This window comes from Parasteatoda tepidariorum, chromosome 1 (assembly GCF_043381705.1).
Source record: "Parasteatoda tepidariorum isolate YZ-2023 chromosome 1, CAS_Ptep_4.0, whole genome shotgun sequence".
NCBI classification, from domain to species: domain Eukaryota; kingdom Metazoa; phylum Arthropoda; class Arachnida; order Araneae; family Theridiidae; genus Parasteatoda; species Parasteatoda tepidariorum.
The window spans coordinates 64,802,517-64,821,989 of NC_092204.1; the positions used below are offsets into that span (position 1 = coordinate 64,802,517).

General features: G+C 29.9%; 1 protein-coding gene across 2 annotated transcripts in view; it reads left to right on the plus strand.

The window, feature by feature from the left end:
• The first annotated feature begins 5,678 nt into the window (after positions 1–5,678).
• The window catches only part of LOC107441756 (golgin subfamily A member 6-like protein 26), a 16,932-nt gene continuing 3,137 nt past the window's right edge, over positions 5,679–19,473 (plus strand). The window contains exons 1-7 of one of the 2 annotated variants that reach the window (XM_071181407.1): positions 5,679–5,826; positions 9,242–9,496; positions 10,386–10,517; positions 14,771–14,893; positions 14,973–15,101; positions 16,518–16,550; positions 18,626–18,682. In XM_071181407.1, the coding sequence (XP_071037508.1) occupies positions 9,350–9,496; positions 10,386–10,517; positions 14,771–14,893; positions 14,973–15,101; positions 16,518–16,550; positions 18,626–18,682 (621 nt within the window). In that variant the 5' untranslated portion in view covers positions 5,679–5,826; positions 9,242–9,349. Of the gene's footprint in view, positions 5,827–7,737; positions 8,022–9,241; positions 9,497–10,385; positions 10,518–14,770; positions 14,894–14,972; positions 15,102–16,517; positions 16,551–18,625; positions 18,683–19,473 lie in introns of those variants that run through there. The other variant, XM_043045297.2, reaches the window with a different exon arrangement.

The window sequence follows — 19,473 nt, forward strand, 5'->3', positions numbered from 1 at the left end:
GGGAAGAAGAAAACCCTTAAAATTTAAATATGCAAACGTCATCAACTCCGGGCCTTATTTATAAATAAATATATTATAATATTTGCTAAATCAGGTGTGGAGTGTCTCTCTCACAAGAAATGTTGTTCGAAGATGAGAAATTCCTGAACTCTCCTTACTTGCTTTTACCCAGAAATGTCAGTTATTTAGGAGTGTTTCGAAAAAAAAAATGGAGCTTGAAGCTGGAATATGCAGAAAATTAATCTTACAATTGCAAAAAGCAACAGGATAAACAACTGATAATAATTATTCAAGATGGCCACAACAATTCAGATATTATAATTTGATATTATTATATTTATTCCATATTTTAATATCTGCTGAGGATAGATTAGGAGAAACATCAGTGTTCAGAGTACCGGTTAAATGCAGACTGGGCAGAGGCACCACTTGACCTAAAAAAATATTGACATAGGGCATACCAGGCAGTGGCACTGAATCTGAAAAAAAAAACATTGACGTAGGACATACCAGGCAGTGGCACTTAACTAGACCAAGTATATATTTAGGACATTTACCAAAGCGACTATGTGATTGTCAACATTCACCAGTGGAAGTCAACAACCACCCATTTCTGTCATTCAGTAACATACATATTATATTTAGGCAGTAAGTCTACATAAAAATCTACAAGAGTGATTTTAAGGTTAAAAAAGATTTTTTTTGCAGGGTTATATTATAGAAGACAAACAAAGATCAAAACATAAAGTTGAAGCTGTTAAACATTTGCAATGAGCAAAGAAATTTTTTTTTTTAAAGACTCAAGAATAAAAAAAGTCACTTGTCATCCTTCAGGCATTAAATTTTTGTTTATTTTACTTTTTGTTGCCTTTATGCATTCAACAGAAAGAAGTTTGTGAAAGTCTACTAACCCATATTCTTGTTCTGTTCTGTTAGTTTCATTGATATAAACATGAAATGTAAAGCCATCTTGTGTGAAAGTTGTATTCTTCTTCAAGGTAATGACCAACATTCCTTTAACTATATCTTCTTGTGTAAATGCTGACACGACCATTTCTTTTTTTAGATGAAATAGAGTGGCATGTTCCAATTGCTTGCGAACGAGGAACTGGATGTCTTGAGGGTGGACTGCTTCTGTCACTTTTAGGTGATTGCTGGTAATTTTAAAGCCAACTTCTTCTTTCCATACATTTTCCAAGTGAGTTAGATTTTTAATATAAATGAAAGGCTCGGCACTTATAATTATTTGGAACCTAAAAATCAGAGTAACAAGTAAATAAATAAAAGGTTATGAAATCTTGCTTTAATATTTTATAAAAAATTATTCAAATCCTTTAATCCAATAAACCATATTTATTTAAATGCATCTCCAAAAAAAGTCTTAAATAATACAGTGCCCACCTTCTATCAAAATTACGTCCATTCTGACAATTCTCTCATTGGTTTAGTGGAAGCCATTGTTTTAAAGTAAACAATAAACAATTCAGTTTTGTCAAATATTTTTAAAATAACATCAATGTTTCCTAGCTAATAACTCCAATTAAAAAAGTTGTTTATTGTGCTTTCTGCAATGCTTAATTATTTTTTATTCATTATGCCTGGTTATTTGAATGGTCAGTGTGATTTCGTCACACACGTACTAAATGATCAAATAAGTATTTCTCGGGTTACCTGAAACCATGTATTTATTTTGTTTATAGTTATGCTTTTAAAACATATTACAATAAAACTAAATAATTTAAAATCAGTCGTAATTGAAATATAAAAAAAGTTTTGTATTGAAAAACAAAATTATTGGAGAAATGGTACTGATTCCTTATGGATACATGTAGAAAAAAAACAAAACGCCATTATTATATAAGCCAATGATAATTAATTTTGGTAATAGTTACTAATTGAAGTAAAATAATAAGCTATGCACAAAAATTCAAAATTAATAGAGAAAGGGTATTAATTCGTTTAAGAGAGCTTAAAAAATTGGCTAATTATTGTTAATGTCAATGATACCAATTAATTTTGATAAAAGGTACTAATTCAAATAAAAAAAATAAGCTATCGACTAAAAAGCAAAATTAATCGAGAAAATGTACATTAAACGNGCGAATAGAAATTCAGTAAGGTATTTCGTTCTATATTTAACTACATTATAAACGTGAATAACGTGACTACATTTGTTGCTGCTTAGAATTCTAAAGAAAATAATAAAATAAAAAATAAAAATTTTTTTACAATTTTATTTTTAAAATAAAAAAAATTGCAATTTTTTTAAAGTGAAATCTAAGAAATTTTAATTTAAAGAAAATTTAAATAGATTAATAAGGAGATAATGAGACAACTTTTATCGGACCTAAAATTAAAAAAAAAAGGAGGGATGCGCAATTCCCGAAAGACGTGTTTAGGGAGAGAGAGCGGTAACGATGCAACCCACGTTTTTCATTTTGGGTTTAACGAAAATAAAATGTTCTTTGCATTAGCCAATTTGAAATTGTGTTTTTAATTTTTTATAAAGAATTTTTTATTCTTTTATTCTATTTAATAATTGTTTAGCTTTGCATTTTTTTTAAAATTTTGTTGATGTATGAACGTTATCGAAATTTCGATTGACGATAACTATTGTTTGAGCTATCTAAGAAACAATAAAAAATCAGCTTTAGCAACAGGCACTAAGCTCCAGTTGAAATATAAGTACTCTAGTTAGTAGGAAAGTAGACTAAATTTTTCCTGGACAAATTGGAGATATAAGTTCTGCTTTTAGTGATCAGAAAATAATAGAACGTGTATTGTCATTAGACACAGAGCTGCAGTGGAGATTTGAGAACGGCAGTTTACAGAAAAGTAGTCAAAATTTTGATTCATTGTGTGAAATCCCCTTACCGTCAGGCTAATCGAGAGAGGTTTTCACTGTTTTCCCCTCCATGTAGCTCAAATGTGAGTTAGTTTCATCAAAATATCCTCCCCGAAGGATAATTTCTCACTATGTTTGATCCAGGAGTTCTCTTGTCTTCTGGGTTGGGTTCAAAATTACAAGGCTATGGAGTTGAGCATCGATAGTCGTAAACTCAGAAGTGGGTCGGTTGATCAACGCCGATTATGAAATGAAATAAAATAAATGTGGCTCGTAATGGTCAGGAAAAGATGCATTGTCAGCAAACACGGAGGTCCAGTAAGAATTTGGGTTCTCTAGCTAGTCAAAAAGTGATAGAAAGTTCGAATGAAAAGTTCCAACTTCACAGGCATGGAAGTTAGTTTTAAAAAATGCAGTAGTTTGATTTATTGCACTACACCCATAAAAGTTATAAACGCGAAATAATGAAACTATGCATTATATGTTTTTGCAACTTTAATGAATAAAGGCTTATTAATAGACGGTATAAAAAATTTAAAGAAATCACGATGAAATAAAAAATGGCACTTAATAACAGGTTTGGAAATTATTAACTGTTAAACTTGTAAGAAAAAAAAACAATTAAATTGAATAAAATCTATATTTTTTTTTGTATGTTTTTACTATAACGTTTAACCAATTTTTAAAAAATATTTCTAGTCCTGGCTTAGATTAAGAAAATCGTGCTTAGATTTTGTTCCGATTTCTTCTGACTCTAATGCCTTCTGCGAAAATAATTAAGTTATTACTAAATAGGAAAAGACAAACTATGACACACGATTCATCCACATAGGCCTGAAGACTCTCGGAGGTCTAAAAAAAATTTAATAAGACCAAAAGGTAAAGTGCGATAACTGATTTGTGCCGAAATTAGTTCTGTCACCCAACGGAAAAACTCTGCATTACACTTTAGTTTTTGTTGATGACTTAGTTTTTGTTGATTAATTCACTGTGTTGCGTAGATAAGTTTGCTTTTCTATGTCAACTCTTTAATGTTCTTTTGTTTTTAAACTTGGCTTGTTTATTGGTCGTTACAGTTATAAAAATTATTTTTAGTTCAATGTGTTATACGTTTGCTGAAGATTCATAACCTAATCAACATTAAGGATTTAGGAACCAAGTAGGAAACAATAAGGTCTATATATTTTGGAAGGAATTTCGGTAGCATCCTTAGCAGTTCGGGGCTCAGGGGATTGTCTCTCTCTCTTTCTTCCTTGAATACGGCCTTGACTACATCACAAGTATACATGCATAATTTTCATAATTTGCCAGTTAAAGTAAAAATTTCTGCTACATTTTTATGAGATTCTAATGATTCTAAATTTTACATGGAATTAGCATGTGTATCCGTTTTACCCCTTGAGTAAGACCGGGTGATTTGACTTTTTGTAGAAAAAAAACGTCATCAATAAAAAGACGCAGAACATCTATGACTTTTCAGGAATTTTTTACACAACTAAGCAACAAACCTTCGAATCTTAGGTACCCTGTCTTAGTCCACTTTCTCCTATATTATATTTACATAACACACTAATGATACATTATAATGTATCCCCCGATTTCAGTATATAGTTGCCGGATTGATTGCTTGAATCAGTTGAATCAGCTTGAATCAGTGGCGTGCTGTAAAACGGGCTAATTTTGTCCCTTTCATCATTCCAGTTTGGTATCATTTTTCTTTATTTTTTATTAAACCCTTAAATCAAAAAAGTAGATAAAATAGGAAGTGGATGAAAGCCTATTTCAAAATGTAATGCAAACAAATTAAATTTTAAATAAGTAGAAGCTTGAGATAAAAGTTAAGGACCTTTATAGAACACATAGGGCAAAATTTTAAAAAAATTGCCAATCAGCAATGGCCAAGTGGTCAATTGTTGCATTTTTAATAGTGGCCACATTTTGCAAAAACTGAAAATTTAAACAATTAAAAAATTGTTGAGATTATTATTAAATTGTTGTGAGACGGCATTTATTTTGAAATATTTCTTATAATATGGTAAGCATTACAAGGCTTATTTCTAAAATGAAGAAAAATCATGAGAAACAAGTGAAATAGAGTTTAAAATATTATAAAATATTCATAATAATTTCATATTTATTAAAAAAAACTAATAAAAAAATGAACACGGGTCACATTTTCGACGAGAAAAATGGTGATCGCGTGGCGATTGGCAAACAATTTTTTAATAGTTACTTGTGAAATTTTGTTATCCGGTGGCAATCATTAATTTTTCCTGATAATAAAACAACTTGTCATTTATTATTTATGTTCTTAGAATTTTATAAATTTTCAGTCAGTATTATTTTAGAAATGTCTGCAGTATCTAATTTTGTTTCTCTAATGAATTAAAATGTTTTAATTTTATTAAAATATAAAAATCCATTCATAATTGTAACTTTTACCAATTTAAATATTTGTATACTTTTTAAAATTCGCTAAATCGAAGAGAAATATTTTTATTCGGAAAAGAGACTTCCAACTCAACTATAAACGGGCTTTTTATCCTCCATTAAAGTGATTTTTGATAATCTTTTGATAAGAGTGCATAATGTCATAGATATAAATTAAAAATACTCCTTCCCCAGGTGAGGCTCGAACTCACTGCCTCGGCATTTCTCGCAAGCACTGCAATATAAGTACCGCGCTCTAACCAATTGCGCCACTGGAGACGGAAACGCGAATTCAAATACAGCTGCAATTTGCTCATAAATCTCTAAATATTGAAAATAGAAAAAGAAAAATTACTGCCATCGTCTGCCGACTTAAGAAAATTTCCTCTGGGCATGTATCACCTTCAGATTTTTCATAGCTACGCACTCATGTCTGAAAAATAAAGCACTACTTCCTACTTTATTTAAATTTCAAAGTAGTATAGGAATGATTAAATAGTTTATTTCGATATTTTTTCGGATTTTCCGATATAAAGGGCAAATTAATCACGGTAAGCAAATAAAATAATTTTAAACAAGTTAAGGAAGCAACTTTCGTATGGTTTTGTACAAAAAAGTACGAAATAAAATATTATGTGTAACTTATAAGAATCGAGTTGATATAGTCTCAATTAATTTTCCAGATATTATATTCATTTTATAAAAATTTTATCACAAAATGTGTTGCATGAAATTTCTCAGAAAATTTATAAAAAAGGCAGATGAAAAGTCGATTGCTTTCGAATAAAAAACAACGCTAAATAAACAGTCAATTTTTATAGAAGGCAGATGGAAAGTCGGCTGCTTTTGAATATAACAATAATAAAGTTTAAAAAAACAGCCGACTTTTCCGACTGTTTTCTTTAGGAATTTTATAAGAAATTCTTATAATAACTTTTAAAATAAAAATTTATATAAAACGAACTTAATATCTGAAAAATTAGCTTAATATCTGATAAATCAACTGGATTCTTATAAGTTTCAATTCACATTTTACTTCTTACTTTTTCGTGCATGACCAAATAAATTTAGTAAAATTATTTCATATCATACTTTTTCATCTTAAGATTCATCAAGTCTTTAACAAATTTGCACTTCATTATTTTTTTCTTCAATGTTTTCTCATCTTTTTAAATTTGGAACTGACAGAACAACTTAATATGAGGTCCATACATTTAACTAGTAAGAAAAGCTGATATAAATATGCTTTGTTGTTGTGGTGGTGGTTCATTTACGTCGCACTAGAGCTGCACAATGGGCTATTGGCAACGGTCTGGGAAACATCCCTGAGGAGGATTCAAGGACATGCCATCACAATTTTGATCCTCTGCAGAGGGGATAGCACCCCCGCTTTGATAGCCCGATGACTTGCACACGAAGTCGAGCGCTTTACGGTAGAACAGTTTAACGAGGACCAATACCGCACACCCTTACTCCCTACGCAAACACTAATCCAAGTTGTCACCCACCCGCACACTGACCGCAGCCAGTGATCTGCTGGGAACAGCGTCTTAACGATCAGTCCACTGCGGAACATAAATCTGCTTATCTACTCTATTATTAGCATAATAGGTAGATAGAAACTAAATATAGAACGCTTTAATGTTACAACAGCAATCAAATTATGAGTTAAATGAATAATATTAATTGAATTATATTACAAAAAGGTTTTTAAAAAATTACAAATAAAGAATTACAAATAAGAAAAAGCGATTACATCGTAACAACTTTCCTGGGATTCGGAGGAAAATTTAATGTCAGAATCTGAGTTAAGTTCTCGGAAAAGTGCGCAGTTTCAGTTGGATTCAAACATTTCAGCAACCGGCTCCGCAGCTCGAATTATTACTACGAAGTCGTGCAAGAAGCTGGAAGACATATCGACACTATAAATAAAACTAAAATGCTTCCGTTTTTTTTACTGAATTTGCCATTGACTGTACATTATTAGATTAAGAATAACACTTTTTTAGAAGTTCATCCTATGAAAACAAATCAGTATCGTTTGGCATGATGCTGTTGCTGGAAGCCATTTCATGATTGTCATAATTTACAGAATCGTCTAATTATAGAATCGTCTTCAGCTTTGTTTATAGCAATGACTAATGTAAAACTATTGTGAAGAAATAAACATCTCTCTCGAACGGACTAATTAAAATTTTTAAATGATTTTTAGGAACGGGGGTTAATTTAGTAGTAGATGGTTCAGATTCAGACGAATTTCAGAACCCTAGAACAAACGTTTCTGGAGTTATAAAAGACATGACATATCGTTCCGAAACCGAGGACAGGGAAAATTACTGAATAAACACAAAAGTTTAAAAGAAATAAGAAAAGAGCTTTTGACGTGTTCATGTGGGACGGATTTGACATTTATGAAGTTGTCATGAGCATTAATGTGAAAAGTTGCGTTTCTAAGAAAGAATATATTATTATTTTAAAAAAAATAGAGAAAGAATCCATTAAAATTTTAGATTTGTTGAGAATAAATGAGTGAATTCAACCAAAGTAGAGTATAAAACGAAAAACTTCTCCTGATAAAATTACTCTCTAAAATATTTTTATTTATCGGATACCAAACAAAATGGTTGAGGAATTGAAAAAAGAAATGCGCAAAATTGAAAATCTCGTAGGCTGTAAAATGAAATTGGATGTTACTTCAAAAGCTTCGACAGATGAATTAATAAGAGCTCTGCTTTCCAAATATAAAGTAAAATGATTTAACTTTATACGACATTTATGATTTTTAACTGCATTTTTTTAGTTTTAAAATGATGATCAGAAGATAATCTAAAATGATCTTTGAAGAGTGCATCATTTCTAAATAAATATTTGTCTGAAAATAAATTCATTATAACCATTTCAACTACGTTTTATCGAATGAAATCAAACACGAGTTAATAGGACTATAGAACTATCAGCTCAAAAGTTGCGAAGAGGTTTTTTTTTTTTTTTTTTTTTTTTTTTTTTTTTTTTTTTTTTTTTCTTTTCTTTTTGGTGTGAAAAGCATAGTTTTTAAATTAAACTTTGTATGAATGAAACTCTTATAATTACTGAAAGTACTTTCCGGTTAGCCGGGCGTAGATAAATTAAAATATTTTTTATTTATTTATTTTTTTTATTTCACTTAACTTTTATGTGTTTAACAAAATATATAAAATAAGAAATATTTTTAAAAAAATTGGCGGAAGTCTACATTTTTTGGCGATTTTTCGCTTGCTTTCGGCTAACCAAAATGTATTTTTCTTGGAACTACTTAATAGTCAAATCGTCTCGCATTTGCTCTTTTTCGAATCAGCGTAAAATAAAAACTGCATAATCTCCATTGCCAGAATAGCAGTATTTAAATTTGTCTTTCCTTTTACTTTTCCTCCTTCTGCTAAAACCTGCCACATGCAGTTTTTTCATTTTTTACCACTCATTAAGAGTAGGGTACTTAACAATTTGTCGTTAAGGTAGTATTATTTTTTGAAAATTTTTGAATTATCTTTACTGTTACTAATTCATTTCATTTTACGGTGAAATTTCTGCCCCACTGACATTTAATATATTTCAGATATTTTAGATATAACAATGTCGCGGAAGAAGAAAAAAAAATCCTTAAATTTCTACATATTAGTCATTAACACTATGGTTGCTATAATGCGAAGGGATAAAAAAAATTAAAAAATTGAGTACACATTTGTTCAAATTAATCTAGCTGATAAAAATAACTATTTCTTAATACAAACATATTATTTATTCATAACTTAATGCAGATGTATGGTGAGGAAGAAAATTATTGAAATAATTATAACGTGCACGTGCATTATGATTTTTAATTTTTAATAACAAGGGAACTAACATTTGAGATAATGGTAATAGGTTAACAACAGTCTTTCTCAACAAAATAGTATCGCTAGTTTCATTTGCAAACTTGTATTTTTCCAGGGTGATCTATCAGATACGCTACGCCTCCACCGTTTAGAATTATTCTATGATTTAGAAAATGCTCGCAAAAAAGAACAGAGGTCCGTAGAAGTCGAAGAACAGTTTGTCATGTTTAAGAAAGTTAATAAAACGAAGGAGTCAGAAGTTGATGAAGAAGAAGAAGAAGCAGAAGAAGAAGAGCGTTTAGGGAAGAAAAACGAACACCTTCGACAGAAGGATGTTGTGTCGATCAGAGCTGGTGAAATCGATAACTGGGTAAGTCAAGATGGTTTATCGTTTCATTAATTAATCATTATTATTTAAATACTTCAGTCAATCATTAGAAACATACATAATGACACAAAAAATGAAGATTTGAAAAATCGATGATAAAAAAAAACAGGAGACAGAAACATACGGCTTGCTGCGTTTCTCTTAGTAAACCAACAATTTATTCACAGGAAATTTTAAAATTAGTTTCTAAATTTGCCAACAGAATACGTTTCCAATAAAAAAAAAGTATTTTAAAATAAAAATTGTTCTTTATAATGCGTCTATATCACTAAAAAATAAAAATGTAATTGAAAATGAGTTTCAGATGAAAGAAAAAAAGCAGGAAGCAAACTTACCGCTATGGAGTAAAAAATAAAAATTGCCTTAAAAATAGATATATTATTATTCTAACAATTAACACAAATCGCTGTGAAGGAAAAACAAATATATATATATANATATATATACATATATTGTATAATTATTTCCATACATTTATGCATTTGATCCCATCATTCATCCTTTCTGTAGTATACCTGTTCGACCAAGTAGCCTCCACCTGTAATAAACATGGATTATGAATATTGTTTTATTTACTTGTGTTCTTGCAAAATTTCGAGACATCGAAATAACAGATTTTTCCACGAGACAGACATAACTGATCGCACTTATTTTCTGATACTTAAATTTACTTACCAGTACTTCCATGCATCATTGTTACTTGAGAATAAGCAAGTAAATTAGTACAAACTAATTGTAATTTAAATTTCTAATGAGTAATCCATGGCTTTTAAATGAACACGCATTTTCTTGATTAAGTTTTATTTTGACGCGTCAAATTCAAGAAGGTAAAGCTAATTGTAGGGAATAACAAACATTTTATTTGTTTTAGAAAGATTTGATGGAGCTTTCAAAAGCGTATTATGTTTTGGAACATCCAAATTCTCAAAGTCTCACGTGGAAACGAAGAGTCACTAAGAAGAATTACATTGATAAATTTAGTGATAAAGATTTAATTGAATGGGTATGATAATAATTTTTCATTTTATCCTTTCATAACTATTTAAAGAAAAAGGGTGGGTTGCCTTAAAAAAAGAAGAAAAAAATATGGATAGTAAACATATAGTATTTAGATATCCTAATGAGAATTTTAATAGACGGTAAGCTCCCAGTGTAACACTGATCCTAGAGGTATGTAAGATGCACAAAGCAATGTGATTAATGATTGAAACTGTGGTCAAAATCATGCAGTCAAAGGCAAACCAGAACAACAAAAAAAGGGTTTTATTGATTGTAATTATTGCTAAATCGTAGAGCTTTAATTTCTGTGTGAAAAATGTAGAAAAAAATTTTAAAAAAATACTAATGATTGTCAGATACTAGTCTATCAATATGAAATGTCGAAAAGTCACTGACGCTATATAGATGTTCAATGTTGTTTTATAATTAGTTTCGCTTCTCGGAAGTTATTTCGTACTTAATTATCAAATATTTAAGTTCTGCAGAGAAATAAGATAAGTCCTGAAACTTTTTATATTCGATAATTAGTTCAGGAAATATATTTTATTTATTATTTACTATTTTATTTTATAACCGCAGTTCAACAGCCGACCCAATTTTTGGGTTTACGACTACTAACGCTCAACTCCGTAGCCTAGTAATTTTGAACCCAATCCAGAAGACAAGGGATCAAGTATTGGGTGAAATTTTCTTTCGTAGAAGTCTTTTTGATGGAACTTATCTTCCATTTCCGTTAAATTGAGAGGAAAACCACGAAAACCTCCAATTGTTAGCCTCACGGCAAGGGAACTCTAATCCATGATCCGTCTACCATTGAAAATATTTCAAGTCAACACTGTGGTCGGTGCAAGCCGGATGCGGAATTCGTATCGACCAGTCGTCGCTTGGATTCGAACCCGGTTCACTGCATTGGAAGGTGAATGCTCTATCCCTTGAGTCATCACAGTTCTTATTATTTAGTATGTAGTAAAATTGATTTTGTCTGATACAGCAGACCAAGAAGATTGAGTCTTGAAATTATGCACGTTAGAAATTTTTTTACCCCCATACGTCAAATGCCATTTTTTTAAAGCTATTTTAACTAATTATTTACGAAGACATCGTTGACACGGTGTTTGTGTGTCTTACGAAAATACTAATAAACTAAATAATACTTTTTGAAAATACTAAATCAACCTGCCTATCTTTTTTGTGCATTATCAGAAAGAGCATTAGAAATCAGAAATACAAAGTTACTATGACTCTAGATAGACAACATTTTATGGCCCTGTACGTATAAATGAAAAAAGATATTGTATCACATTATAAAAAGTATTTAAGTGGATTATGATTAGGAACAAAAATTTCTATAATAATGATATACAAAAACAAAAACTAATAAGCAGAAATAAAAACTGAAGCAATTCTCACGAAATTAAATTTTTTGCACGAATAAAATAATCAAATTAACTGTTCAATTGTCGGGAGCGGTGGGTATGCACTTTCAAAACGAGAATCATACATATACGCTGTACACACCTCTTGTTTTAAAATATTGTCTGAACATTGTATTTCACAAATATACAGCTGTAATGGTTTATATCAGAAGTTTTTAACTTGTTTTTACCCTTGATACACAATCAACACCAGATCAGTTTTGAGATTTGATTTTAGCTTATCAGTGAATATCTATTAACATAGTTTATTATTCATTGGTATTTTTTGTTAAATATTCACTGATAAGCTGAATGCAACAGAAAAGTTTGGGTTTGTCAAAATAGAAAATCCTGCACATTAATATTGGCTAAATTCATCATTTATGAAATGAACCACTTAAATAAAAGCAAGAATTATGTATTATAAATTCACACGTTTTTTTACGTGTCTTCAAAAAGGGTTTACGAAAAAGTTACTTACATAATTTTTATTTTTTAACAAAACTTCATCTACCCTTCTCAGAAGATCCAGAGATTCAAGTTTGGATCATGATCCATGGATTGAGAACCCCTGGCCTACATTCACTCAGTATAAAAGTCATTAATCCATGATAACATACATATGACAAAAAACATTTAAAAACTGAAACATCTATAAAACGCTTATTTATAAAACATTATTCTGTTATGAAAAATTCTAAAATATTTTTGAAGAATTTAGTTTGCAGCATGACTTTTATTTGTTTTAGAGCATTCTATAAAAAACTAAACACAGAATCTGTTATAAAAATTTAGAACCTCGCATCACACACATTCCGAATGGGAAAAATATTTTTGACGGTGCAAATTATTTGCTTATTTTCGATTTGTTTCCTCATGTGTATGAAGTCAAATGCTAAATTAATCCATTATCTACTGATACTTGTTTTCTTATGTGTATACACTCTGAAGTGTTAAATTGTTACATTATTAATTGATACTTGTTTTCTTCAGTCAGTCAAAAAGTCAGATATTTAAAATTCGATTTCTAAGGAAATATTCGACCGATTTCACTCAAATTTTGCATTCTGTCATGTAAAATTATATTCTTTAAAATTATGCAAAAAATTGTATACCTTACAATTCAAAAATTTTTTTTGACTATTATAAAATAAAATAATAAAAATAATAAATTTTAACAAAGGTTACTTTTTGCATGGAACTATCTTTGAATAAATGAATTTTATAATTGTACACAATTTTTTTTTAATTCGCTTAAAAAGTTTCCAAGATATATTGGAACACTCTCCTGACGAAACTATTGGGACCATATGTTCCAGATTGCTGTTACCCCTATATTTTGTAGGTCAGAAATCCGAATCCATCGTAAAAAAGGTACATTTATTCAGGGAAAGGTTTTTGTGTATGATTTCGTAACTTTAAATATCGTATGCACTTATTAATTAGCATATTTGAGGTCACCCCCTCGAGCCATTAAGATTGAGTCCTAGAACGTGAAGATCCGATCATTAGATCAAATTTTTTCACTCTGAAGTATTAAATTGATACATTATCTAATGATATCATGTAAATAAATGATATCAAATAAATGCAAGAAAAGATTACGGTTCCCGGCTTCTCGCTGTATGCAACTTTGATTTGATAAAAATAAATGGTAAGCGAAGAATTGGTCATAAACCTAACAATAAATGTTAAATGCTTGCATATGAATTTGCTGACATTGTGAAGTAATACATGCTTTAGGCATCGTTTTATCACCTGCAATGATCATTATATCAATGACACTTGCTTTATGTTTGTATTATAATTGAGTTTCGTATCTATGACATTTGTCTTTTGTTAATTTAACTCAGTTTAACGCAAATGTTAAATTGATAGATAGTCTACTGATACTTGTTTTCTTGTGTTTATACCCCCTGACGTGTTAAATTGAAACATTATCTATAATTGATACAAATAATTAATACAATACAAAGAAAAGATAACGGTTCCCGGTTTCACGATGTCTACAACTTTGATTTGGTGAAAATAAATGGCTAAAAAGAATTGGTCGTAAACCTATATACGAAACACTTAATGTAAAACTCTTGTATATGACCATTATAAATTGCCGATATTGTTAAGTTATACACGCTCTGTGGCATCGTTTTATCCCCTGCAATGATCATTATATCAATGATACTTGTTTTGTGCTTGTATTGTAATTAAATTTTGTATTAATGACACTTGTTTAATGGTAGTATTGTAATTAAATATTGTATCGAGGATACTTGTTTTATGTTTGTATTGCAATTAATTTTCGCATGAATGACAAATAGAGAGTATCGCAACGCAATTAAGTTTTGTATTAATGACACTTGTTTTATGGTAGTATTGTAATTAAATACTGTATTAAGGATACTTGTTTTATGTTTGTATTGTAATTAATTTTCGCATGAATGACAAATAGAGAGTCTCGCAACGCAATTAAGTTTCGTATTAATGACACTTGTTTTATGTTAGTATTGTAATTAAATATTGTATTGAGGATACTTGTTTTATGTTTGCATTGCAATTAATTTTCGCATGAATGACAAATAGAGAGTATCGCAACGCAATTAAGTTTTGTATTAATGACACTTGTTTCATGTTAGTTATGTAATTAAATATTGTATTAAGGATACTTGTTTTATGTTTGTATTGCAATTAATTTTTGCAATAATGACAAACAGAGAGTATCGCAACGCAATTAAGTTTTGTATTAATGACACTTGTTTTATGTTAGTATTGTAATTAAATATTGTATTAATGATACTTGTTTTATGTTTGTATCGTAATTAATTTTTGTATGAATGACAAATAGAGAGTATCGCAACGGTTCCGATTAAAAAGTTTAGAAGAATGGGATAGAAGCAGGGAGGAAGAAAGAAAACTGGCCTCCAAGTCTTCTTACAATCTTGATGGTTTGTTAGATGATCAAGAAAGTGTAAGATGCATTCTTATAAATTTCACATTTGTTAGTTGATAGATAATTTCAAGAGTAATTCAAGCATTGAATTTTTTAGAGGGATTTGGAAGACATGTTTCATATTTTGGAGAGTAAAAAGCAGAAGAAACCTAAAATGACTAAATTACGAAAAATCTTAATGTCAGAAAGACCTTTTAAATTTAAAGATGAAAGTCTTGAAGACTGGGTAACTATTGTTCCTAATACATTATGAAATTTCTTTTAACTGTTCCGTATACTTTTATCAATATGGATATAGGGTTATTTCTCATAATTACTATACTATATAAATTCTTACAGATCAATTATTCATGCATATTTTTCTTTTCGCTATCCTGTTAAAAATATTATGTTATAGAATTTGGTAAAAAAAAATTTTACAGGAGAAAACAAAAATATGACAGAAACACTAAATTGTAAAGAGTTTAGTCTGGAAATTCACAACATCAACTAAAAGTTTCTTATTAGGGTTGCTAGAGGTCTCCACTGTGACTAAGACTTTAAAAAAAAAAAAAAAAAACTTTCGAGAATATGTTGTTACGATAATTTTCCCGATGAGTCGATCCAAATTACCCAAAAGGGTGACCTCAAATGAGCTAATTATTCTCCGGATTTAGATTTTCTAATCAACAAAATGTAGGGAGTACAAATGTACCAAAATCTTAAAAATACGGTGCTAAGAGCTTAGGCAGGAGGGTGGTTAAAAATTTGGTCTCCTTGATGATTATTTCACTTTTTTATATTTTGCCCTCCCAAAGAAATTTTATGTTTAAATTTGTATTTTGTAAGAACTATTCTTTCGATTTCCTTTGCACTTTATTATTGTAAAATATGTAGGTTAAATTAGCGTAAAAATATGTTTACCTTGCAATCCACCGAATTAATATTTCTGAAGTGATATGAAACCACGTGTTTGTTTTGTTTATCTTATTAACATGTATCTTATTAACATGTATCTTATTAACATTATTATTCATTATCTTATTAACATGTTTTTATTGTGATAAAATAAAAATGTAATAATAATTTTGTAAATTTGAGTAGGATAAAGCTTTGATATCTTATTTTTTTCTACTCTTTGATCAAGAGGTTCCTTCAAGAAAACGGTTAACCCAAAGGTTTCCCCAAAATATATAAGGTTATACGTATAGCCCTTTAATAAAAAAAAGTCATTGAGAAGGACAACAAATAATAAATCGAAAAATTTGGAATTATTTTAACTTTATTTATTACTCGTGTATGTGCTTTACAGTTTCGTGCATGATTTCGTAGTGTTAGTAAATATAGATGTAATTATTCACTTTTTTATTTTTTAATCCGTATGAAGAACGCATATTCAGCTAGTTTAGTTATAAAGTATATACTAACGTGAATGTGGTATTTTTAAGCTAAAACTGAAATATCTATCTAAATTTATCCTATTTTTAAAATAATTTTAGCTACCAATTAGAAAAAGGCTGGTTAGAAAATTTTTACTTGTTTCCTAATTTTATATAAGAACTGGAAGTGTTAAGAAAACAACCTATTTTGTGAAAATATTTGAAGTTAAAACAAATTTAACAGTGCAGTCTTCACTTTATAATTGCTTCTTTTTTCTTCGTAGACTGAAAGTTATTCTGAAGATAGTGAGGGGCCAGTAAGTATTTTCTCATAAATGTATGTATATATATGTAGGATGATCATTAATTAAGTCAATCAAAACCAATAAGGATCATGTTGTTGTTTCTAATGTCACTTGCCACACTGGCAAGCCTGTTTGGTGAAACCGATTTAAGCAGATTTAAAGCAGAGGGTGCGTTTCTTGTTTCTCAGTGGCGCCATCTATGGCCAAGAATTCGACTTCTGCCACACCATACGTCGCACCCGTTTATAAGGCGGACTCATTCATACAACTATTCATTCATCCATAAGATCGTAATTTTGACCTGAATCAGACAACGATCGATCTCCAATCCAGTACCCTCAGAGGTTTGATTTGTTATGGGAACGTGGAGGACTTTTGCGACTCGACAGACTTAATGTGCATCAGTCACTTTACTACACGGGGAGTCTTCGGCCGGCGGGGTTCGAATCCACGAACTCTTGGACATAGGCTCGGCGCCTTACCGATCAAGCTAGCCCGGCCCTAATAAGGATCATACTTATCATTTAATAATTTAGAAAAAGCTTTCACACAGAATCATTCTCGAACCACGTAGGTTCGCTTAACATTTACAACTCCTACTCTTCTTTTCCATCGAAATAGTTCTCACAGTTTTATTAAGGAGAGCGACGTCTATCGAATATATATAGCATAATATATTTTCCATCAATGGTGGAGCTCAAATTTGCACTCCAAAACTATATGCTTAAGTTTTTATGCTAGGGAAAGTAGCAAATGAATTTCTCTCTATTTTATTATATTTTAGGGAAAAAGGGAAATCTTAAAAATTACTATTGGTTTATGAAATAGGTCACGTGAGATTCCCACAAAGAGTAAAGGGGAAAATGTCTTTACTTTAAATTATGCATACTTGAGCCAAAAATAGATTTAAGAACAGGATGTGGCTTTTTAAAAGTATGAGAAAGTGTTTCGATTAGAATAATTAATTAGGATTTGTTTTATAGAAAAGAAATAACATAAAAAGATTAATTGAAGTTTTTTATGTTTCATATATAAGGCGTTTAAGAGAGATGATGACAGAGCATCTTCTTGTATATTGGCCTATCTTATAAGTATCATACAGAAACTTCAGACTTTCAGAGATTTTTCATATTAAAAATTTTCTCTTAAAAAACACAAATTTAAAAATGATTAATAATAACAAGAAAATAGGTTTAAAATCAGGTATCAACATTTCTACAGAAATCCCTTTTTATAATGATAATAAAAGTAAATATTTTTAGGTGAGGAGCAAAATAAATACGGACATTTGTAATTTTCATCCACACTGTTTTCTTGGTAAACAAAAAAATTCGATTTTTTTTTTTAGATTTTTGACCCACAAAAAACAATCAACAATATTTTATAGCTTTCAATCATTCACAGTCTTATAAAATGCACAAATATGATTCCATATTCCATAGTTTGATTAAGTAATCACAGGTGGATAATGTACTGAGTGCAAAGTATTAAATGGAACGAACACATAATTTTTTGTCCGATGATCGGGTTTTCTAATGATCGAAGCATTAAAATGCAATTAAATGTTTCAAGGGAATAACTTTAAAAACCTGGAAGCGAATTCGAATTAAATGTGCGAATTAGTATGTGTTGACAATACAAAAACAGACAAGAAAAAAAGTTTTTTTTTTTAATGAACATAACTTTTTTTCCGACGGATTCGGATTCGATTCTTGACCCTAAAAATGGAGGGGGGGGGGTAACCACATTCTGAAAAATATCGCCACTATAGTTTTGTCAAGAAAGAGTTAAAATAATATCATCTTTCGTCTTCGCAATATTAATTTTACTTTTTGCACATTATTCCATGTATCTGGAACTATTCAAGCGAAACTAAAAACTTATGCACCCAATTATAAAACTCGTTTATTGAAAGATAATTCCATGCAAAATATAATTTTATAGAATAATTTATTAAATTTAATAATCGAAAAAATTTTAGAAATCAAGGTATGTAAATATTTGCTTCATTCTGATCTTAGATATTTTGGTAATTTACCCCACAATTTAAAGAATAAAGATGAAGTAAAATAATGCTTGTATTTCAGGGAGCAGATGAAATTGAAGAAGACGCTCTTGATATGAGTGAGAAAGAAGATTTTCAGGTATATCTGATTGCTTTTCAATTTCTTAGATTGTTAAAGGTATTTTTTCTCTCAACATAAATCATAGCTTACAACTATTTTAACCATTGAAATCCAGTTGTGGGACTTAGTAAATGAAAAAATATTACACTCCTGGTGTAAAATACTCAAAATACTATTGAATCAACGAAGATGACAGCCGCGATCTAGCATCCTGTTTCAGGTCTTCATTGTTTACAAAAAAAAATTTCATCCAGAAATGATTCTTACTGGAGAGATGTTCATCATCTGAAACCGACTTACATTTTCATTGTATTTTTAATAAATGCATTGATATAGTTATTGCGATAACATTGAAAAACGGCTTAGGTATATTGGTATCCAAAAGTTAAGCATACTCTAACACATATGTCTAGTGTAAATGTAACTTGGACACCAATGTACTGTGGCCGTTAGGATATAGATGGTGTTTTCTACACTAGGGTGCACTGCAAGCCCTTTACTGCCTATACTTCCGGGTAAATGTTTCCGGTGTATTTTGAAGCAATTTGGGTCATAACGTGATCATAGTGTTTTGAAACTCACTTGAGTAGTATTTCTTGTATACGTGTATTTGCTAACTGCAGGGATGAGATTAGCCAAAACGCAAAAAAGCTGAATTTTCACGATAGTAAATTTTACGCAAGAGCAACCCTTTAATAATAAATTCCAGACAGTTTAAGGTAATAAATAATGTGTTGACATACAATTGTGTACTAATCTATTATTATAAAAACGATTACATTGATACTTAACATTTAGTGAAAAAAAAA